We start from the raw sequence: 24,017 nt of genomic DNA, 5'->3' as shown, positions 1-24,017 counted from the left end.
GTCGTCTCACAATTAAATATTACACATACACCTGCAGGCTGCATCCCCTGATGATGGTGTGAGGTCAGTACACCTACTCCCTGTGCCCCCTTGATGATGGTGTGAGGTCAGTACACCTACTCCCTGTGCCCCTTTGATGATGGTGTGAGGTCAGTACACATGCACCCTGCGCCCCTTGATGGTGTGAGGTCAGTACACCTGCCCCCTGCACTCCTGATGATGGTGTGAGGTCAGTACCCCTGCAGGCTGCACCCCCTGATGATGGTGTGAGGTCAGTACACCTTCCCCCTGCACCCCCTGATGATGGTGTGAGGTCAATACACCTGCATCCCTTGATGATGGTGTGAGGTCAGTACACCTGCCCCCTGCACCCCCTGATGATGGTGTGAGGTCAGTACACCTGCCCCCTGGACTCCTGATGATGGTGTGAGGTCAGTACTCCCCAGGCTGCACTCCGGATGATGGTGTGAGGTCAGTACACCTCCCCCCCCTGATGATGGTGTGAGATCAGTACACCTGCCCCCTGCACTCCTGTTTATGGTGTGAGGTCAGTACACCTTCCCCCTGCACTCCTGATGATGGTGTGAGGTCAGTACACCTGCAACCCTCCCCCTGATGATGGTGTAAGGTCTGTACAACTGCCCCCTCTCCCCTGATCCCCTGATGATGGTGTGAGGTCAGTACAACTTCTCCCTCCCCCCTGATGATGGTGTGAGGTCAGTACACCTGCCCCCTGCGCCCCCCGAGGATGGTGTGAGGTCAGTATACCTTCCCCCTGCACCCCTGATGATGGTGTGAGGTCAGTACACCTTCCCCCTGCACCCCCCAATGATGGTGTGAGGTCAGTACACCTGCCCCCTGCACCCCCTGATGATTGTGTGAGGTCAGTACACCTGCCCCCTGCACTCCCTGATGATGGTGTGAGGTCAGTACACCTGCCCCCCCTCCTCTGATGATGGTGTGAGGCCAGTACACCTTCCCCCTCCACCCCCCAATGATGGTGTGAGGTCAGTACACCTTCACCCTGCACCCCCTGATGATGGTGTGAGGTCAGTACACCTGCCCCCTGCATCCCCTGATGATGGTGTGAGGTCAGTACACCCCCAGGCTGTATTCACACCTCTTAGGTTGCCGATGGTTGTGAGAGGCTCACTTACCCCTGCTGTGTCTATGATTGAAACTGAAGGTATCTGCAGCCAGGCTCCTCCTCTCCACTGGACAGACAGACAGACCCTGGGCTCCTCCTTCCACTGGACAGACAGACAGACAGACCCTTTTATTTATTATTTTATTTATGCGATTTTATATAGCGCGAACATTACCCGAAGGTGTCAGAGCGCTTTACATAGGACCCAGTTTCAAACATAAGGACTGACGGTACAAAAAGAATTTGCAAATTTTTGACTTACATAAGAACCAGTTAAAAACATACGGATTTAGGATTACATGCGTTATAAAAAGGTACAAACAGAGAAAAATTGCAAATGTACAAGACATAAAGTCACACAAGGAGGAGATACAAATCGATAAACTCTAGGCATATACTAGTGAAATCTCTATCTACTTAGGGAGGGGATACACATGGATATACTCTAAGAGTCACATAGGAATGGTAGAGAGCAGAGCGGACTCCTGCATAAACCAGTGATTAGAGTTATCTCTATATACATAGGGAGGGGGTAAGACTGGATATACTCTAAGAGTCACATAGGAATGGAAGAGAGCACAACGGTCTACTGCATATTCTAGTGACTAGAGTTATCTCTATATACATAGGGAAGGGGTAAGACTGGATATACTCTAAGAGTCACATAGGAATGGAAGAGAGCACAACGGTCTACTGCATATACTAGTGATTAGAGTTATCTCTATATACATAGGGAGGGGATACACATGGATATACTCTAAGAGTCTCATAGAAAGGGCTCCTCCTTCACCTGGACAGACAGACAGACCCTCAGGGCTCCTCCTTCCCCTGGACAGACAGACTGACAGACCCTCAGGGCTCCTCCTTCCCCTGGACAGACAGACCCTCAGGGCTCCTCCTTCCTCTGGACAGACAGACAGACCCTCAGGGCTCCTCTCCTCTGCAGGAGCCTGGGGCTCGCTGCTGGTGCTGACTCTGCCCCCCGTGACCCAGACACTATCACACTCACAGGCCTGAGGAGAGCTTGGCAACATCCGGTACTGACGCTGACTCTGCCGACGCTGACCCGGAAGCAGACATTATTGAGAGGGAGGAGCTGGGCTTATGGTATCCTGAGAGGAGGCTTCATTCCGCCTTCGCTGCTGGTGCTGACGCTGCCCCCGGTGACCCGGATACTATTTACCTCACAAGCCTGAGGAGAGCTCCATCGGCTCCGCTGCCTCTGCCCCGGAAAAGAAACTGTTCATTAGTTTCCAACAGTGAAGGAGAAGAGACCCACGAGAGAGGAGAGAGGGTGAGACTGAGGGGGAGAGGGAGAGGGGGAGGAGAGGAGGAGGGAGAGGAGGGGAGAGTAGGGATGGGGGGGGTAGAGGAGGGGGCAAGGGGGGGAGAGGAGGGAGGAGGAGAGGGGAGAGGGAGAGGAGGGGAGGAGGGAGAGGAGGGGAGAGTAGGGATGGGGGGGTAGAGGAGGGGGCAAGGGGGGGAGAGGAGGGAGGAGGAGGGGGAGAAGGAGAGGAGGGGGGTCAGAGGAGGAGGAGTAGGAGGAGGAGGAGGAGGGAAGGGGGGAGAAGGAGGGCGAGGGAGAGATGACGGGTGAGGGGCAGAGTGGGAGAGGGAGGGGGGCGAGGGGCAGAGAGGGGGTCGAGGGGCAGAGAGGGGGTCGAGGGGCAGAGGGGCAGCGAGGGGGAGAGGAGGGGTGAGGGGCAGAGGAGGGGAAGGGGGAGGGGGGGCGAGGGGCAGAGGAGGGGGAGGAGGAGGGGGATGAGGGGCAGAGGGAGGGGGGCGAGGGGAGGAGGGGGGCGAGGGGCAGAGAGGAGGGCAAGGGGGTGAGAGGGGGCGAGGGGGGCGAGGGGCAGAGAGGGGGTCGAGGGGCAGAGGGAGGGGGATGAGGGGCAGAGAGGGAGGTGAGAGGGAGGCGAGGGGGGACAGGGGGGCAAGGGGCAGCGAGGGGGAGAGGAGGGATGAGGGGCAAAGGAGGGGGGGCGAGGGGCAGAGAGGGGGGTGAGTGGGTGAGAGGGGGGCGAGGGGCAGAGGGGCAGCGAGGAGGAAAGGAGGGGTGAGGGGCAGAGGGAGGGGGGCGAGGGGCAGAGAAGGGGGTGAGTGGGTGAGAGGGGGGCGAGGGGCAGAGGGGCAGCGAGGAGGAAAGGAGGGGTGAGGGGCAGAGGGAGGGGGGCGAGGGGCAGAGGGAGGGGGGCGAGGGGCAGAGAGGGGGGAAAGAGGGGGCCGAGGGGCAGCGAGGGAGAGAGGAGGGGTGAGCGGCAGAGGAGGGGGAGGAGGGGGGTGAGGGGCAGAGGGAAGGGGGCGCGGGGCAGAGTGGGGGTCGAGGGGCAGAGGGAGGGGGCGAGGGACAGAGGGGGGGCGAGGGGGTGAGAGGGGGCGAGGGGCAGAGAGGGGCTTGTGGGAAAGGTGATGGGGTGACCATGTATTATACGGGATAAAGTACCACCTGGTGCATATTATAAGATTATTGCATGTCACCTCAGAGTTCCCTAACCTTATAAAGGAACTCTGCCTTCCTCGTTCCTCTATACATGGTTATGGAACACCTTGTTGACTTGCAATATCCTTAGAAGGTGCAGCAGGGGGTACTTTATCCCTAATATATTTCCACTGAATATGGCTAAAGTGAAGTTATAGTTGGCTCTGTTAAAACACCTGAATGGGTCTTTTAAAAAAATCTGAAATTCACCTAAAAACAAGGGTAAAATGCTTATATGGTTAAGACTTTAATCCGAATAAACTCCTGAAATTTGCAAGTTATGGTTAGAACCACAATCCGTCAGTCACACTACGGGTGTGCAAACCCCAACTCAGTATGTTACGTGTGATGATGCGATGAAATTTTACACAGTTAGTGAATTTGCTAAAGGCAGGATGCTGCTGTAGGGAGATCATGGCTACTTTGTCTGCCCATAAAACAATTAACTCTCTTTACTGAGCTAGAGGTTGGGAGGGTGAACTCACAAGTGACACATAACCAATCACTTTGTGTATCTGTCTACCATGAGGTGGTGTGCACTCCTGGAGAACCCTGCAGTGGCAACAACATCCATGGTCGGCCCTACTGTTGAGGCTGAATTCAGACTAGGGTTTTTCTATCAGGAACTGGAGATGACTGCATCTTACCCAATGTAACTGTGCAACTGGAAACACAGTTCCCTCTCTGGACTGCGCATGTCTGCTATTCTCAATGAACACCACATCACTTGCATCTGACTATTAAGTGTGATTCCGGCCAGTAATTCCTCCCATGAATAGCCCTATTTCCAGTTCCTCAGCCTGCAATGGCGACGAACAGGGAAGGACGGGAGCTACTTACCTCAGCTGAAAGTAAAGGTGCCTGCAGCTAGGGCTCACAGGAAGAGAGGGGGCGAGGCTGGGCTCCACTGCTGGTGATGACTCTACCCCCGCTGACCCGGACACTTTTCTACCTGCAGGCCTGAGGAGCTCAGCAGGATCCGGTACTAGAGGAGACTCTGCCACCGCTAACCCGGAAGCAGACATTGTGAGAGTGAGGGGGCGGGGTAATGTTGTCCTGAGATGAATGCTCCCTCCGGCTTCCGCTGCTGGTGCTGACTCTGCCGCGATTGACCCGCAAGAAGGAATGTGTCGGTGTAATGTTACTTTCAGAAAACAAACGAGGCTTTAAACATCCTCCACGTGGAGCTGCCTCCGGTCACCCGGAAGTGAATCTGTTCAAGAGTTACAGATAGTGTTGCCAGATTTGGCGACATTTTTTCCAATTGTGCGGGAAAAACCCATGCCTGGCGGGGGGCACATTTTTGGGCTGCTATTAAGCGTGTGCGCTTTTTTCTGGCTTGGGCGTGCGCCGACCACGATGAGGACTTGGCGTGCGCCTATCGCAGTGGCCAAACAGTCCGGTGACAAATGAGTGCGCTGATATCAGAGCAGCACAATGCTAATCATTGGCGGAGGACCCAAGACCATACCCACACTCGCGTGAATTGTGAAGTGCTGTACAGCCAAGGCACACCTTATCTAGTATCAATGTGAGTCCCCAGGTACACAGTTAAAAGTTCAGTTATGGTTCTGGCTCCAATGCGTTAAACCCATCAGGGGTAACAACTGCTATATGAATGCAAACCTTTCTTCCCCTCACTCCAGATAACTGACTAATATCCACCACTCAGATTACTTTCACATTTCACCATATTAATTCACCACTAGTCCTTTCTGGGCTTCCGGAGTAGCGTGCTTCAACACCCCATCAGGGGTAACAAGCACTATATAAACACAAACCTTTTTTCCTCCTCTATCCTTCTACTATCCTTCCGAATCCAAATAACTAACTAACATATCCACCACTTAAAAAATGTACATGCATGTTTAACTATAGAGGTGGCATGAGTCCAGGGGTGTAGGGGGGAGGTGAGTCCAGGGGTGTAGAGGGGAGGTGAGTCCAGGGGTGTAGAGGGGAGGTGAGTCCAGGGGTGTAGAGGGGAGGTGAGTCCAGGGGTGTAGAGGAGAGGTGAGTCCAGGGGGAGAGGGGAGGTGAGTCCAGGGATGTAGAGAGGAGGTGAGTCCAGGGGTGTAGAGAGGAGGTGAGTCCGGGGGTGTAGAGGGGAGGTGAGTCCAGGGTTGTAGAGAGGAGGTGAGTCCAGGGGTGTAGAGAGGAGGTGAGTCCAGGGGTGTAGAGAGGAGGTGAGTCCAGGGGTGTAGAGAGGTGGTGAGTCCAGGGGTGTAGAGAGGAGGTGAGTCCAGGGGGAGGGGAGGTGAGTCCAGGAGTGTAGAGAGGAGGTGAGTCCAGGGGTGTAGAGAGGAGGTGAGTCCAGGGGTGTAGAGAGGAGGTGAGTCCAGGGGTGTAGAGAGGAGGTGAGTCCAGGGGTGTAGAGAGGAGGTGAGTCTAGGGGTGTAGAGAGGAGGTGAGTCCAGGGGTGTAGAGAGGAAGTGAGTCCAGGGGTGTAGAGGAGAGGTGAGTCCAGGGGTGTAGAGGGGAGGTGAGTCCAGGGGTGAAGAGGGGAGGTGAGTCCAGGGGAGTAGAGGGGAGGTGAGTCCAGAGGGGAGGGGAGGGGGTGAGTCCAGGGGGGAGGTGAGTCCAGAGGTGTAGAGAGGAGGTGAGTCCAGGGGTGTAGAGGGGAGGTGAGTCCAGGGGTGTAGAGGGGAGGTGAGTCCAGGGGTGTAGAGGGGAGGTGAGTCCAGGGGTGTAGAGGGGAGTTGAGTCCAGGGGTGTAGAGGGGAGTTGAGTCCAGGGGTGTAGAGGGGAGTTGAGTCCAGGGGTGTAGAGGGGAGTTGAGTCCAGGGGTGTAGAGGGGAGTTGAGTCCAGGGGTGTAGAGGGGAGGTGAGTCCAGGGGTGTAAAGAGGAGGTAAGTCCAGTGGGAGGGGGGAGGTGAGTCCAGGAGTGTAGAGGGGTGGTGAGTCCAGGTGGTGGAGAGGGGAGGTGAGTCCAGGGGTGTAGAGAGGAGGTGAGTCTAGGCGGGGAGGGGAGGTGATAAGCAGCTGTCTCCAAACGTTCATAGTGTCATAGCCTTGTCATTACCAGGCCTTTTCATCTCTGGTCGAGGATTGTATGCAACATTTCTCTAACATGTTTACTTGTCTTCCCCTTCTTCGCGCATATATACTCCTCGATCCTGATGTTATTCCTTCAGGACCTCTGCTCTAAGTCCTCCTCCTTTACTGAAATATTATATTTATTTTCCCCAACTAAGTTATGTGGTGGGGTTATTGCTCTTTCTCAGAAAATCTGTTTGTTTGTCGCCTCCTACAATGACTTCATCTTGTCATCCAACTCATCTGTGTCCCTTTGTATGTCAGCTTCACAGAAACTTCAATTTATAATTCACTCTCACACTGTTGCACCAACTGTGCGACACAACAAAATTAAAACCTTAATGGGGAGATTGATTCACGTACCTTTCCCCAGTAGAGACCACTTCAGCACCTAGTATTATTTGACACAGGGAGCTTTCCACTTTATACCCTGAGACTTCTGCAACTTCCTTTTGAGGTGGCTAGATCTGGTTAGCTGAACAACGTCAATCCTGTAACAAATTTCAAACATCTGAACCTCTAAGTTGGTCCAGTACCTCTGCCATTACTCCCCACTTAGTTGTTAATGTTATGGATCCTGCCCCTCTTAAAGACACCACATCGAATCCCTTGTTCTGGAAGCCAGGAGCAGATTCCTTGGTTTAAAAAAAGTTATTACCAATATCGTTACTTTCTTTTGCTCTTAGCTGGTGTAAAGGCTTTTAGCAAAACCACTTTCTCAAGGACACTAGGGTAGGATTGAAGGCCATCACACAATACAAAGACAGTGCCTCTACCGATTTTGGACGAGCTGAAATGGGAGCCAATGCTTTGTTCTCATTAGATCTCTCTGCTGTCGTCCCACAGTTGAGTACTCAAACTTGGTGAACCATGTTGAGGCTTTGGGCGTCGGGTGCTAGGCCCTAAAGAGGTTCATATCATTCTCTACAGGCTGAACATGTGTCGCCAGATTGGGCAACTTTTCGTTCAACACATTGCATGCAATTCCAGAGTGACTCGTGGGTCCTCAATCTCGCCCCATTTGTTCACTAGCTATGTAATCCCGCTTGCTGAAGCTTTACTTGAGAAAGGTGTTAGAGCACTTATCTGTTCTGACGACACCCAGATCTTGCTGTGTTTAGACAGTTAACTCTCCCCTCGCCTCACATTCCACCAAACAATGCCTGTCCTATAGCAGTGGCTGAGTTGCAATAAACTAAAGTGAAACACTGAGAAGACAGAAGTTCTGCTTGTTAATTGTCATAATGACTAATGGCTTGATGCCTACTAGCCTTCGGAGATGGGCACTCTTCCACTCTTTGCTCAAAATATGTAGAGCTTGAAAGTAAAGATCAACAGTGCTTTCTCAGTCTGGCAAGGTCTGTGAGTCGTGTCACTGTGCATGTATCATATTAAACGCCAGAAAGAGATTGCCCCTTATTTGACACTAGAAAGCAGGCACCTTGTAGCAGCAGCATAGGTTGGGTCCAGTTTGGACTAGTCGAACATCCTCTACTTACAGTTTCCTACACTTCACAAGAATGTTTATTTTGAGAGCCCAAAGCATGGCCAAGGCCTCCTTCTCAGTAGTGGAATGTCTACATTCAGCCTCCGGCAAAGCCCTAGATGCAAAGGCAATTATGACTTGCTTTCCGATCATGCCGCTGTTTCAGTTCCACTCCTGGGCCCTTGTCTCTGGCGTCCGTAACAACACAATGGGACAAAACTATGCAGACTGTGAGCATTCACAAGACTCTCCTTAACATCTGTAAATTCTTCTTGCATTCCCTACTCCACACGTAGTCTGCACCCTTCCTCAGCAGGGCTCACATGGCACAAGAAAATTAGGTACAAACGGAGAATAGAATGTTTCTCACCAAAAACGTGAGTGCCTTTTCTTTCTTTATGGAACTAGGTATTTCCTGTGTGATTTTAATTGATTCATCTTAGGGGCAGACCCCATCAGCAGAGATTACGTGGCCTAGGTAGCTTCTGACAAGCAAATTTGTATTTTTATCTGGGACTTTAAATCTATTATTCCTCAATCTCAATTTCATAGAGAATATCTTTTATGGTAATGCTTACCAAATTTTAATAAAAAAAAAAAATAAAGAATTACAAAAACATAATAAGTCCGTTAAATTATAGGGTTAGGTTTGATGAGGTCATACTGATAAATTTTGAAGCTTAACAGATCAGCTCTGAATAGGGAGTCCTCTCTGGCAGGGCAGAGCGGACCTGCATGAAATCTCACCATATAATGTAAGGGCAGCACTGAGCGAGGTTTAGATGTGTAGCAGGGTAACTCCTGATGTCCTCGAGGACAGCCTGACCTTGAGCAGGGTAGATCTTCTTCAGCTCTTGAGACAATTTAGTTCTTTTGAGCCATTAGCTGGACTGAATAATTTTTTTTTAAAGCTTAAACAACGTGTGGTGAGACAGGAATGAGTATTTTGACCTAATTGTCCTGTGATAATGTGTTGTATTTTCTATTTTCTTCCCGTCACAGACACTTGAGGACGTGAACATCAGAATTCCAGAATGGAGAAAAGGCAGGTTCCAAGACAAAAAGGAGAAGTGCAGTGTTCACCTGAACCAGTAAGAGTTGCACTCCCTTCTTCTCCTATCCATAATGTGTCATCTTCAGGCTCCCAAAATGATGCTCAGAGGGACTGTGAGATAGAACCGCTATCGGGGAACCTGCCTAACATGATCCTTTTATCTATGTTGGAGCAGTTGGAAGCCAAACTGGACAACTTGCAGAATATCTTAGAGGACGTGCCGTCAAGAGTCACTGGGCTTATGGAGCAAACCTGGATAGCAAAGGGTCTAGATCACCTTGTAAATGGGGGCGTGTCTTTGGAGAGGGTCAGTCCGGTGGTGGTCAGAGATTGTCCTCTCAGCAGGTCCCCTCTGATCAATCTTTCAGTCGGGGCCAAGGAGGTGAACCCATGCCTTCAATCTACATCTTCACCTGGTCGTGATCCACAGCCGAATCAGTGTCTTCAACCTCTGTCTCCGGCTGGCTCTGGACCACGGCAGGACGGTACTGTCTCCAGGTGCCCTCCTCCAGATGTTCAAGTCATCCCAGGTGAGCCAAGCCTTCGTCTTCCACCAGTGTTTGATGATGGGCAGGAACCACAGCTGGACCAGTGCATACAGCTAGTTTTCCCAGTTGAACAGGAACAAGAGGAGCACGTGAAGAAAGAACCATTGTATGCAGATACTAGGGACCCACAACAGAACGTCTGCCTGCAGCCACTGTTTCACGAGGGACATGAGCCACAGCGAAACCACTGCAGACAACCAGTGCTCCCAGATGGGGAGGGACCAATTGAACACCTGAAGCAAGAGTTGTTGTCATTTGATGGTGACGGTCAACGGCAAAACGTCTGCAGACACCCAGCATTTCAAGAAGACCAGAGTCTGCAGCTCCACACATGCCGGCAGCAGATGCTCTCTGATGCACATGAACCACTTCAGAACTGCAAGAACGAACCCATGCACCTTGAGACACTCAGTCCAGATCGCGGCCATAAGCTAGAACCACTGAGTCCTGAGGACTACGATCAGAACTACAAGTTAGAACCACCCAGTCCTGAGGACTACGATCAGAACTACAAGCAAAAACCACTGGGCCCTGAGAACCAAGATGAGAACTCTGACCTACAACCCACATGTGCTGATGTGCAGGGCCCATCTGGAGCCTCATCATTCCTGCCACAGAATGCTCCTGATACTGATGGAGCTATCGCTAGAGACCCACTGGAGAGAGGAAATACAGACGCAGATGGATTGCTGCTCAAAGCCATCCCAGGTATTTGGTTCGTACTGAATTAACATCCAGAATGGCGAGTAACTTGTACAGTTCTGAGGGAATGTAGCATAAAATATCTCCAAAATGGATCTTTCCAGATTTTTAGTAAGATCTGTAGGGGGCCAAATCTGAGTTGTGTAGACTGGTATCTTTGGGGAGGGCCTTGAGTACACCAGAAGCGGTCATGTACCTGGTATCGCCTTTATTTTTGCAAAGGAGTTTCTCCTTCCCGTTATGTGATAGGCTAAGAAATGGAACTCTGCACATGAAAAATGACCTGAAATCTGGTCCGTGCATGAGACGCCCCATTCCAGGCTCAGGACCTCTGAGGAATTATGTGGCAGAATCTCTGATTTCACTCCAAGCTCCGCGATACTCACCATCCCCTAAGTGTGAGATGTCAGTGAGGTGTTATTCACCGAGAGTAACATTGCCCTTTTTTGTTGCTAGTGCAAACTAAAGCACTTTAGAGATCGAGCTGGATCTATGTGATGTTTGAGTGCACAGAATATAAGAGGATTTCTGGGGCAGTCAGGGTCTGCCGCTTAGGAGGAGAGGAAAGCAGTGTGAAGAAGACAAGTGATCTGTAAGTCAGGTCTGTAGTGGTGGGATGGGTGGGGTAAGGTCCGCAGCACCCCAGAGCATTTAATAAGAAGTGGTCTTTTTTCTGAAGTGTGTAGCTACATGTACATAGAACTGGGGGGCCTGCAGGTCAGAGAGGGCGGGCTGTATTATATCATACTACATCGTGTAGAACAACGTACAAGGTCAAGGGAGTTTCAAGTTTAAGTGTTGTCTGTAGGGTTAGGTGCACAGTACAAGGTGGTCTGAATATCAAGCTGGGTTAGTTGTATTACAGTATACAGGATTGGGTGATATATTATCTTATGTTTATTTTATCTAATATGGGCCCCATTATAAGGCCTAAGCTGTGTCTCCATAATGTCTCCTATTACATTACCCTCACTTTTTCCTCCCTCTAAGTCGGCAATATCAGCATTTAAAGAAACTCTTCTGGAGGGTGGGTGAAGTAAATGGTGATTGCTCTGAGATATGTGGAATTACTGTGGAGATTTGGCATCTGATTCCCTCAGTAATTCCAGAGTACTATGATTGCATAAGATTATTGGCTCTGTGATCATGTCTGTGCGAACAATAGCTTTACAACATCATATGTATCTTTTGAAGCCCAATTAATCTTTCTTCCTTCTTTATATAGCTATTGTGTCTCAGCCCCTCTTTAGACATTTCAGTGCACATTACTAGGACCAAATCATGCAAATTTCCGCCTCTCGGCACAAAATGGTCCCATGCAGTGTGTTGCGATAAGCTGAAAGCATAGCCCTTGAAGCATCTTCCACTTTGATACTGGCCATGAAAAAACCCAGATTGACCAATCTGTTCATCCTCTCTGCTTGGCCATTACTCTGTGGGTGATGACACTAACACATTTATCATGAATCAAGTTCCATCCAAATACTGCTTCATCTCCCTCAAGACAAATTGTACACCATTATCCGAAACCAATTCACACAGAAAACCCTCACTTCCATGTACAAATCATACTTTCAACCAATTTGACATGTACTCCACAAGCACAATGTCAAATTTCTGATGCACAGGAAGCCTCTGAAACAGACCTAAAAAATCATTACATTCATTCCCCACAGGAAAACCCACTTCTGTCATAAGCAGAACTCTGTATATCATCCTTTTATCATTTTGCAAACAACTGGTAACTCTCTCTAATGAGTTTTTCCACATCCCTGTCCATGGCAGACTACCAGTATTGCATTGTCAGTCGTTTTTTTTTTTTCTTTTTTTTTTTTTTTGAAAAGCAAGACTTTATTGATAATATTCAATTACATTACATTCAGGCGCCTATAACCCAAAGGCCGGCTGAGAGAGCGTTGTATGTGTGATAAATAATCAGTTGCGCCGGTTCACTCTGGCTGTGAGTTTTTTACAAAACGTTAGGCATTTCGGACTCCAGAAACCATTATTCTACGGACAGTATAGTCGCTTGCATTTTATATTTTATAGAAACAACAAAACAGTAAACTAAACATAGGACTCAACATTAATCGACACAATAGTACTCGTGGATCTCTGTATCAGGTTATCGCCGTTAGGCGTCGCCTCTGTGGGCTGCACTCAACACTACCTCCCCGTGTGTCTAACCCCCCACAGCTGTATTCACTATGTCGCCTACTGTGTAATGCCCTCCTACATGCCATGCCACACTCCCCAACAATTAGACATTGTCAACCTCATCGTCAGAACTCTCGCTATCATCCTCAGGCAACGGTTCGCATATGTCCCCTCTGTAGGAGTTCCACTGCAGCCAAACTCCATTCCATTTGCGCGGATTGTCTCTCATCTTGTACACTGCCCTCTCCGTTATCATGAGCGTGTCCATGTTTCTGAGCCATTGCGCCAGTGTGGGGAGCTCCGCCGCACCCCATTTCTGCGCAATGTCGCGTTTGGCGTCAGTCGTTTGTTGCTAGATATCACACCTACATGTCCTTCATGGCTCCCCTCTGACAGAATGAACTTGGCCATCGGTCTGCAGTTCACACAACAAATCGTTTTTCATTTCGCCATTCTTTCCTCATGAAATGAATCACTTTCAGTAAAATAGAATCTTCATCCAATGTCTTTCTATGCTTTTTCCCCCACACACAGTCTGTACCCGGCCAACAAATACTTGCTGCAATACATTCCACAAACTCACAGTCATTCTTTTTGTTCTTATGTTCCACATCTTCCTGCCCTCAGGGCAGTCGGGCAAGCAATAAGTATTTTTGTTCCTCCTGCAGTGTGTTCGACCTCAAAATTATGTTTCCAAAGTTTTGAACGTAACCTCACAAAGCTGGCAGTAGCCTGCTGGTGTTCACATTATTACCATTCAAAAGAGGTTGATTATCAGTTCATATTCTGAACTTGTTCCCACACAAGGATGACTTAAACTTTTCAGTTGCCCACGCGCAGTCCGACATCCCACGCTCAATGGTCGAGTGTTTACGTTCATGTGGTCGCAGTGTGTGTGATGCCATTGCACATTCCTCATTTCCTTTGCCTTGAGTCACTACAACGTCATTGCCAATGCTACCAGTATCATCAGTGATAGAGCACTCATTGCCTGGTAGATATGGACTCAGAAGTGCTGCATTGAGCAGTTTTCCCCTAATCTCTGCAAATGCAACCTCCTGTCCCCAACCCCAGATAAATCAAACCTTCTTATTGAAAAGGTTGTGAAGTGGTTCAGCAATCACCGCAACATTTTCAGTACATTTTGAATCAAATTCATACATTCCTGTGAGGAGGACCCCGAGAGTAGGGCCCGAACCCCCGTTACCCGTCATGGAAACCGGAGATGCCACCGAAAACCAGGGGGCGGCAAGGGTTATCCTGTTGCACCAGACCTCACCTTGCAGGAAGAAGGAGGTGGCTTTACGGAGAAGGACCAATCAGGAAGGCCGACAAGAAAATAAAATGGTGGAGACGGAAGACGCGGAGAGACCCAATGAGGAGGTGGCTTTACGGAGAAGGACCAATCAGGAAGGCCGACAAGAAAAGAAAAGGCGGAGATGGAAGACGCGGAGAGACCCAATTAGGAGGTGGCTTTATGGAGAAGGAGGTGGCTTTACAGAGAAGGACCAATCAGGAAGGCCGACAAGAAAAGAAAAGGCAGAGACTGAAGACGCGGAGAGACCCGATGAGGAGGAGGCCGGAGTGTGCATCGAGTTGTAGCAGCAGGATGCCGGAGGGAAGAGACGTTGAGAAAACGGGACGACGACGGCAATGATAACCCGGACGAAGTAGAGGAGTGGAGCGAGGATTGGTGGATCCCCACCAACCCCAGGAGGTGCGAAAACGTAGGACAGTGAGCGAACCGGGCGAAGTGAGGGCACCAAGCTAGAAGGGGAGGGCATATTGAGGTACAGGGAGGAAGTCAAGGGGTGGTTGTACTGCACCAAGCTAGAAGGAGAGGGCATATTGAGGTACAGGGAGGAAGTCAAGGGGTGGTTGTACTGCACCAAGCTAAAAGGGGAGAGCATATTGAGGTACAGGGAGGAAGTCAAAGGGTGGTTGTACTGCACCAAGCTCGAAGGGGAGAGCATATTGAGGTAAAGAGAGGAAGTCAAGGGGTGGTTGTACTGCACCAAGCTAGAAGGGGAGAGCATATTGAGGTACAGGGAGGAAGTCAAAGGGTGGTTGTACTGCACCAAGCTAGAAAGGGAGAGCATATTGAGGTACAGGGAGGAAGTCTAGGGGTGGTTGTACTGCACCAAAGTAAGCCACATATTGTCTTTTCTTTCATGAGGATATTTCCTTGGTGTCTGCCTTTATTTTTCTTTCACCGTTTACCGATGTCTTGGGCTATTACTCGTCTCTGGTGATTCTCTTCCTATAACTACTGAGTGACTCGGCTTGAATTACCTACACGGGGGGGGCCATTAAGCCCAGGGCCGTATTAAATAGGCGTTAACCCCCACTTCATGCACAACGTGGTGTTGTGACGGGCACTTTCCCATCTCCTGACCTGGTAATTTTCCGAGAACCTGAGTCTCATCCTTTTTTTAGGTCTCGGCTAAGCGCGCGGAAGCGCGTTCTCGCCGAGAACCTATTGTTGCCGTGTCTCCTTTCCAGGAGACAATCCTGGCCGCGAGCATCGCCTTGGAGGCGATTTGAAACACGCACGGGCACGCAAACACACTCGCTGTGGGCAGCTGCTGTCGCGCATTCTCTCAGACACACACACAAGTGCCCATGCACGCACGCATATACAGCCCCCCCCACACATACACACGCGCACGCACACACACACGAGTGCTCCCCCCCCCCTCCGTCGCACACAGACACACATACAAGGTCACCAAGACCCCCCCAGTCCTTTTTAACTTACCGGGCCAATCTCGGGGACTCCGCCGCTGCAGCTCTTGCCAGCTCCTTTCACGGGGCTCCCTCGTGGTCAAGGGAGCCCCGTAACACTCGCGTAACCTCCTGCTGGCGGCCCCGGGGCTCTCCACCGCTCACAGGAGCCCTGGGCCGCGATACGCATTTACTCGCCTGCCTCCTCTTCCGGTCCGGACGCGGCCCCGCCCCCATCACAAGCGACATTGCCTGACTTCCGGTGCGTGCGTAGATTTCCTTCTTAGAATCGGACTGCTACAAAATAGCTTCTTTATTTTGGGGAAGTTTTCTAAAGCGCAAACATGGCCCGAAGGCATTAGGGCGCTTTACACGAGCATCAGTTGCATTACCGAGGGACTCATTAATTGGAAATTTAGTACGGGGAGGATTAAGCGATTTGCTCAGAATCAGAGTATGATGAACGTCGCAGCCGAGACTCGAACCGCTTCCCCAGCGTCCAAGTCAACAGGTCTAGTAGTTAAGCCATATCCTCAGGTTGTGACCTCCTCCTTGAAATCAGCTTCATATGGGGACAGGTAGCAGAGTGTGGGCTGCTGACAACCGACCGAGAAGGTGGGTTAGCCATGGGTAAAGCACTCCAGCCTGGCCTCCCAAACACCACATCATGGGCCCAAAGTTCAAAGGTCTCACATAGAAAAAACAATGCCATTTATTTAGGGATAAAAAAAAATACAAAAATTATGAGCAATGCCAATAGCTCTACGTATAATATTGCCGAGACCATTGCATTGTAAATGCTTGTTGTTCTTTTACTTTCAAGCCATCTGGGGGACGGACAGTCAAAGGGGATATCAGGAATCACCAGGATACAGGAACACACACCAGAAGAGACTCTCTGATCACCCGCTGGACAGCAGCTCAAGAAGAACTTATGATTTTCTCTACAAACTACAAATAAACCAGAACAATTGATAAAATCCTAAAGCCTCCTAGCTTCTATTTCCGCCCATCCCCCCCACAATTTCCTTAAACTCAAGTTGTTGGTCACAGTGTTTTGGAACAGGTATTTTAGTGACGGTCCACAGGCCAGGCCATAGTGAAATCTCTTTAGCTGAAACCACATGCCCAAATTATTCATCCAATCATACATTTATCTTTTTTTTTTTTAAATCTCAAACCTCTTTTCAGGAAGGCTCTCAAGATATTCTAAGTGTACGCATATGCTTATCTAAATCTTTGCCGAAAATCAAAGCATTGTTTTGGAAAACCAAAACATCAGAGAGACCATTCACCTCCTCTGCCATCCTTCTTTGGAACATGGCTGCTGGAGGGGCCAGACCAAATGGCATTGTGTAATACTGATTTATTCCATCAGGAACTACAAATGTCATCATCTGTCTTCATACCCAATTTTGAGAAGCTGTTTGCTCTAACAAGTGTTGTCATTTCATCTATTATCAATCAATCATTTTTAAAGTGCACTACATACCCGCGAGGGTCTCAAGGTGCTGGGGGGGGGGGGGGGGCGCTACTAATCGAACAGCCAGGTCTTTAGTATCCTCCTGAAGGTCAGCAGGTCTTGGGTCTGTCGTAGGCTCAGTGGGAGGGTGTTCCATGTCTTGGCGGCGAGGTGGGAGAAGGATCTCCCACCGGTGGTTGTTCTTCAGATGCGCGGGACGGTGGCGAGTGAGAGGTCGTTGGAGGTAAGCTGGCGGTGGGGGATGTAGAAGGAGAGCCGTCTGTTGAGGTAGGCTTGGCCAGTCTTGTGGAGTGCCTTGTGTGCGTGGGTGAGGAGCTTGAAGGATATCTTTTGTTGACGGGGAGCCAGTGCAGGTTGCGTGCATGGTCGGTGGGTGTCGGGGCTGCCCCCAGTGCCGTTGGCCACCAGGAGTCGTCCCAGGCTGAAGGGTTGGAGGTGAGGATGAGGACCTCCATCTTGTCTGAGTTCAGCTTCAGACGGCTGGCCTTCATCCAGTCGGCGATGGCCTTCATTCCTTTGTGGAGGTTGGCTTTGGCGGTGATGGGGTCCTTGGTGAGGGAGAGGATCAGCTGAGTGTCATCGGCATAGGATATTATGTTGTGGTCGTGCTGTCGGGCTACGTGTGCGAGCGGGGCCATGTAAATGTTGAACAGCGTCGGGCTGAGGGAGGATCCCTGGGGTATGCCACAGATGATCTCGGAGGCTTTGGAATGGAATGGGGGGAGGCGGACGCTCTGGGTTCTGCTGGAGAGGAAGGAGGTGGTCCAATCCTGAGCCTTGTCTAGGATCCCTGCGGCGTGGAGGCGTGCGCGTTGTGTGCGATGTCAGACGGTGTCGAAGGTGGCAGAGAGGTCTAGGAGGATGAGTGCTGCGGTCTCGCCACTGTCCAGCAGGGTCCTGATGTCATCGGTGGGGGTGATGCGGGCAGTCTCAGTGCTGTGGTTGCTGCGGATACCTGACTGGGAAGGGTCCAGGATTCTGTTTTCTTCAAGGAATCGGGTTAGCTGTCTGTTGACGGTTTTCTTGATGACCTTGGCCGGGAAGGGAAGCAGAGAGATGGGCCGGAAGTTCTTGAGGTCTCTTGGCTCTGCCTTAGGTTTTTTGAGTAGGGCGTTGATCTCGGCGTGTTTCCAGATCTCTGGGAAGGTCGTGGTCTCGAGGGGGAGATTGATGACGTTGTGCAGGTGGGGTGTGATGGAGCTGCTTGCTCTGTTGAAGACGTGGTGCGGGAATGGGTCTGACGGAGAGCCGGAGTAGATTGAGCGCATGGTCTTGATGGTGTCATCAATGCTCACGCTGGCCCAGGCCAGCAGGGGGTCGTGGAAAATGGTGTACGGAGGGTCTGTTGTGTTGCTGTCTGTTGGGGCTGTCTAGGTGTTGAAGCTGTTGTGGATGTCTACTATCTTGCGGTGGAAGAAGGTGGCGAGGGAGTCGCACAGGGCTTGCGACGATGGGATGTCGTAGGTGTTGGTGCTGGGGTTTGAGAGTTCCTTCACGATGTTGAAGAGCTCCTTGCTATTGTGTGCATTGTTGTTGAGGCGGTCTTTGAAGGAGGTCCTCTTAGCCGCCCTGATGAGGTGGTGGTGGTTGCGGATGGCGTCCTTGTGTGCTGCGTGGCTGTCTGGAGTTTGTTCACTGTGCCATTTCTTCTCTAGTTTCCGGCCGGCTTGCTTGGAGGCTAGGAGTTCTGGGGTGAACCAGCTGGCCCTCTTGCTGGTGTCTCTGTGGGGGGGGTTCTTCAGCGGGGCTAGGGTGTTGGCGCATTCCTCGATCGAGCATCTGAGGCTGTGGGCAGCGTCGTCTGTGTTCGAGGTTTCGGTGGGTGGGCTGAGAGCAAGGTTTGCGTGTAGTTGGTCTTCGGTGATTTTGCTCTAGCAGCGGCGGGGGATCTGTTGGGTGCGATGGTGTGTGGTGGGTTTCAGGAAGGCGAAGTGGATGCAGCGGTGGTCGGTCCAGAGGAGTTCGGTGGTGTGGCTGATGGAGACGTACGGGCTTGAGGAGAAGACTGGGTCGAGCGTGTGGCCGGCGGAGTGGGTGGGCATTGTGACAAGTTGCTTCAGTCCGAGGTTGGCGAGGTTATCGATCAGATCTATTATGGTTAAAGGATGATGTAGGACAGTGCCCTTTTTGTAAGGTCACCCCTGCAACCCCACACTTTTTTCCCAATGCTGATGGCTTTGACCTGCTAACCAGACCCCTAAGCCTGTGCTCTCTCCCAAAAACTTACATGTGAATTGGTAACCCCAGTTGGCAAGGACTTTAACCCGCTTGTATGTCACTGGAATGTGGTTCCTGTGGTACCCAGGGCAGGGCCATTAAAGGGATCATTAGAGCCTGAAGCTCTGTTTGTGCCACCCTGAGTGACCCAACTAATCCGATGTTAGCAGGTCTGCCATTACAGACTGCGGAAGCAGTGCAAACCTCTCAGACTCGACTTTGTTTTCCATGGCATCTTTCTTTCTCTGTCTTGGTCTATTCTACTGTCTGCCTCTATCATTTCCAGGAACTTTTCATCTCTATCTTTCCATACCTTGTTTCTGCCTCTTTCTGTGCCCCAGAATCTCTGTCTTTTTCACTGCGCCTGTGTCTGCCTCTTTTCTGCTTTTCCGCTCTCTCTCTTCCACTGATGGTGTCTGCCTCTTTCAATGCCCCAGTCTCTGCCTCTCTCTTTATCTTTCATTTATGGCCGTGGAGCGGCCTGCCAGAATCAAAAACAAACCACAGCAATATTTCCTTGCAGTTAAACAGCACTCCCCTGCAACAACTTCACGTCGCACAAATGGAAACACGCTGGGGTTAGTTCCAGCAAACAAGAAGAATATCCTCTTGTCAAAATCAGGGCCTATTTATAATTCTTGGTCTGTGGATTTAGCACTTTATTTTGAAAATAATTAGGAAAGTAGCAATTTAGTGAAAATGCAATAAAAGCAGGGGGTGCAAAATCAGATTTGCTTGCCTGAAAAAGAATTATTTTTAATACCCAAAACAGCTGTGTCAAAGCTTTTCCTGTTGAGCGAAGAGAAAATAAAATGTGAATATCAATTTTTTTAAGTAGCTTTTTTTAGTCTATGCTGACCAGAATTAGTAAAGCCTATTGGTCCAAACAGCAAGGCCTATTGTCTGTGCCAATGCTTGTTTTAATTGGGCTCTGGATCCGCGAATCTCCACCGATTCTCACGGTGGGTGCGCGCTAACCGGCGTGGTGTATCCTCCTGCGGCAAAAATACAATGTTTTTGGGCAATTTCCTTCCCAAGAGGGGTCCCCCACAGACTCCTACATAAGTCCCATGGGGTCAGGATACACCTATCCTGAGCCCTCATATCCTATTTACACTTTATTGCTCCACCCCGAAACCCATGTCCCAATTCACAAAATGGCGGCTGCAACTTTTTGTTAAGGTTCCAGCCAGACAATCACAGCATTGCTGTTGGCGCGTGGATCCGCTCTCAATATATACATAAATCTTTTTTCTTAAAGAACTCCAAAACTACTCAACAGATTTACACCGAAAAACAAAGAGCACTTTCTGACCAAGATCTAGATTTCTGCCAAACGTGGTGTAATTCCGTTCAGCGGTTTGGGCTGTAGTCCTGTCGAAAATCCTGTGGGAATTTGCATGGGGAAATCGTGTTTTGGGAACCCCCACTCCCCTTTTTCTTGGCCCCTGCTTGACAAATCACCCCAAACCTATCTCTCTCTTTCTCTCTCTCTTACTCGGGTGTTGAAATAAGGTAAAAAGGAACAAAAAACAAACCTGAAGTTCACCAGGTATAATTTACTGATCTAACCATTACATATGCCCCCCATCATACTCTGCTTATGCCCCCACATATTACTTCAATCGTGATATGTTAAATTACATTTGTATTTGTATTTGTATTTTAATGTATTTCTAAAGCGCAAACAATCGCTCCGAAAGGAGCATCCTGGCGCTAAATAAACAGTGTGCAAAAATTAGAAAAGTTAGAAGACTATATGAAGGTCATTACATGATCGTCAGGGAGAGAATAAATCCATGTTTTGAGCTGCTTTCTGAATTGGTTTTCCTGAGTTAGGGATCTGAGATTGTTGGGAATTGAATTCCAAGCTTTGGAAGATAAAAAGGATAAAGACTTGCCTCCTTTAGTTTTGTATTTGAATTTTGGCAGCTTAATCAGGTTTTGACCTGAGGATCTTAAGGTCCTTGCAGGATTGTAGTGGGGGAATCGTTTAATAAGGTAGGTCGGGCCAGTGCGATTGAATGCGATTCATCATTGATGAGATCACTTTTGACCTCTCAAACAGCATTACTGATGACATCACTGATGACATCATAGTCATATGCAGCATAACATTACTCAATGTACATGTGGAAGTCAATAGCATGAAAATAGTGTAAGCCCAAGAGACAAGTGTAACTGTGCATTTTAAAAACTATACTGTGCATGCTTTTCAAATCGCTAAAGTTCAGATGGAAGAATTACTCCATGTTGTAAAAGGTAACAGCTGATTGCACCTCACGTGGGTGACAGAGGTATATTTGGAAGTAGGTTGTGGCTTTAAGCCCATTCAAAAGAAAATCTGTGAAAAAAGGCCAAAGTAGCTGTTGTCAATTCATAAAAAATCTGGATTTCTGGCCCAAGTTAAGTAGTTGTGACACAGTGTTCTAGAGACATTTTATAAGCTGTGCATATTTATTTGTAGAACTTAACTAAAGATTTTCAGGCATTACAGATTATTGAATAATATAACATGTAGGGGTGTCCCACTTAGAGGTGTTTTGTCTCATTCTAGTGCTGTAGGCATGACTCTAAGGTTGCAGCTGTGATGCCCATCTCCAGGATGTGTGCAGTGTATTTGACTAATCTTCTTAGCATTGAGCCCATGGAGCCCTACAGAAGCAAACGTATACTTGTCAACCTCTGGACTTAAAATCTGGATCAATCCGAAGTCTTTAAGTTGATAATAGAAAATTGTCAAGCATGTTGAATTACTTAAAGTCAACACACTCAATAGGACAGTGTCAGAATGTCTGTATGGTGTCATCAATATTATCAGTTGTGATGTAATATATGAGGTCATAAGCAGTGCATGGCGGGGGCTCAAGTTCTAGTTTGAGTTATAGTTGGTAAATATTAGTGTTTTGGTTATTTAACATTAGTTTATGTAGCATTTCAACACCTAACTATAATGTTACTTTTAACCTTAAGTCAAACGGGACTTAAGTTATTAGTGATACGAAAACACTCTTCCTATGGAAGCTCTGACCTAACTATAACTACTGCCACTGCGCTGTGTGTGTGCAGACTTGTAACTCGTATTTACTCAACTCCCCACAGAAGAGGTCCAAGCCAGTACTCCTGGATTCCTAATTAGGTCGAGACCTGCCAATGCGCAAGCATTGCAGCTCGACATATAGAGGTGGATCAGGAAAGCTGACCAAGGGGCTTTGGCAGGCGGATTACACAGAGTGCATGTGCCCATGCACGCGCTTGCCTTGGCATCAGCCCCATGCTCAAGATTTCAAAGGGATCAGCTCCCCCGCCCCCTGCTTCACACTTCAAAGGAATATGCCCCCCGCCCCCGCAATGGCGAGAGCTTTTCCCGGCCGCTTTTAATTTCATGTCGCGGCCGCTTTTAATTTCATTTCGCGGCCGCTTTTAATTTCATTTTGCGGCCGCTTTTTTCACTATTAGAGTTTACGAGTGCCATAGTTGTTTCTATAAAACTCTCTTATGTGAGCACCCAGTACCAGCGGATGGGAGGTAAGCATGCCGTCTCACCACCCATTGCCAAATACCCTTAGTAACTACCCGCGTCCCACACTAAATGCCTCACTTGTTTTTTTTACTGCAGAGTGGTCAAAGTAGAGCCATACTTTGGTTTTATTGGTGTTGTAGGTGAATTTCTTTGTGAATGCTGCTGTGATAATAAAGAAAAACGAGCCTAATCCTCGTCTGTGTCCTTCATAGAACTGAAAAGTGTCCTGGAAAGCTAGGACATCACCTACAATAATACAGCGACTCATTGAGCGCCATGGAGCAGGGCTCGGTAATAGAGGTACAGGCATGCTTGGAGAAATACGTTCCGAAATACAGAGGTCAGCTTGTGGAGACTGCTTGCTTGCTGCAGTTCTGACACAAGAGTGTCTGTTTTGCATAAAGAATCGCTAGTTTTGCAAAAACTCTCATGGTGACCGGTTTCCTCGGTTTGGTTTTGTCATGCCTACAAGGATCTCGGTTAATCGGACTGCTTGTTTGTCTGTGTTCCGCACTGTTGTAGAATCCTGTCATGCGCCGGGTTTATCGTTTCTCTTAGGCATGGCTACAAATTTCAAATTGCGTACCCTATCCTGATTTTTTTCTTAAATTCTATAATTTCCCGATGTAAGGGTTTAGAAATGGGCCGTGTTTTGCACTGCGTATTTGAGGTGCCGTTGTTGCGCCCACCCCGCACAGGCCTCTGACATGTCATGTTATGGTCGTGAAAACGCACATTTGTGTGGACAAAGGCCACGGCAGGCAACAAGCACAGCTGTAATAACAGAGGGGGCCTCGTTTGCCTGACCCTGCTACGGCCATCTCCCTTACCGATGAAAGGTATGTTATACATCACTTTTAAATTGTAGGGCCTAAACCGACTTTCTTTTTTAGCTTTTGACAGATGCTGTCATTGATATTTTCCATTTGTAAGTGACGAAAAACGAGACCGCTAAATCATTTCAGCAGAGAAAAAACAGATACTGTGACAACTTTAGGAACGGATTATGAACGTATTTTCTGTGCAAAGTGAAGAACATGCCTTTCCATCCCAGCGAAGCCCTTCCATCCCCCCTCTCACCACTCTCCAATCTGTCCCCTCCCACCACTCTCACCACTCTCCCCTCTCTCCACTCTCCTCTCACCACTATCCCCTCTCACCACTCTCCCCTCTCTCCCCTCCTCTTGCCCCTCTCTCCCCTCCACTCTCCCCTCCTCTCTCCCCTCTCTCCTCCTCACTCCCCTCCCTCTCCCCTCTCTTCTCCTCTCTAGCTCTCCCCTCTCACTCTCCCCTCTCCTCACTATCCCCCTCTCCTCACTATCCTCACTCCCCCCACTCTCTCCTCTCTCACCACTCTATCCTCTCTCATCACTCCCCCCTCTCACTACTCTCCCATCTCTCACCACTCTCCCCTCCCTCTCTCACCTCCCTCTCACTTCAATCTCCCCTCTCCTCACTATCCTC

At 49.4% G+C, this 24,017-nt stretch overlaps 1 protein-coding gene across 1 annotated transcript in view; it reads left to right on the top strand.

The window, feature by feature from the left end:
* The first annotated feature begins 2,332 nt into the window (after positions 1 to 2,332).
* LOC144764263 (uncharacterized) overlaps positions 2,333 to 24,017 on the top strand; it is a 52,246-nt gene continuing 30,561 nt past the window's right edge. Inside the window, exons 1-2 of the mRNA XM_078650290.1 lie at positions 2,333 to 2,441; positions 9,148 to 10,455. Of these exons, the coding sequence (XP_078506416.1) occupies positions 9,180 to 10,455 (1,276 nt within the window). The 5' untranslated portion in view covers positions 2,333 to 2,441; positions 9,148 to 9,179. The remainder of the gene's footprint in view (positions 2,442 to 9,147; positions 10,456 to 24,017) is intronic.

The sequence above is a fragment of the Lissotriton helveticus genome, chromosome 1_1, assembly GCF_964261635.1.
Source record: "Lissotriton helveticus chromosome 1_1, aLisHel1.1, whole genome shotgun sequence".
In the NCBI taxonomy this organism is placed as follows: domain Eukaryota; kingdom Metazoa; phylum Chordata; class Amphibia; order Caudata; family Salamandridae; genus Lissotriton; species Lissotriton helveticus.
Note: the sequence above shows the minus strand (reverse complement) of the source record. Positions and strands in the feature narration are given on the sequence as shown.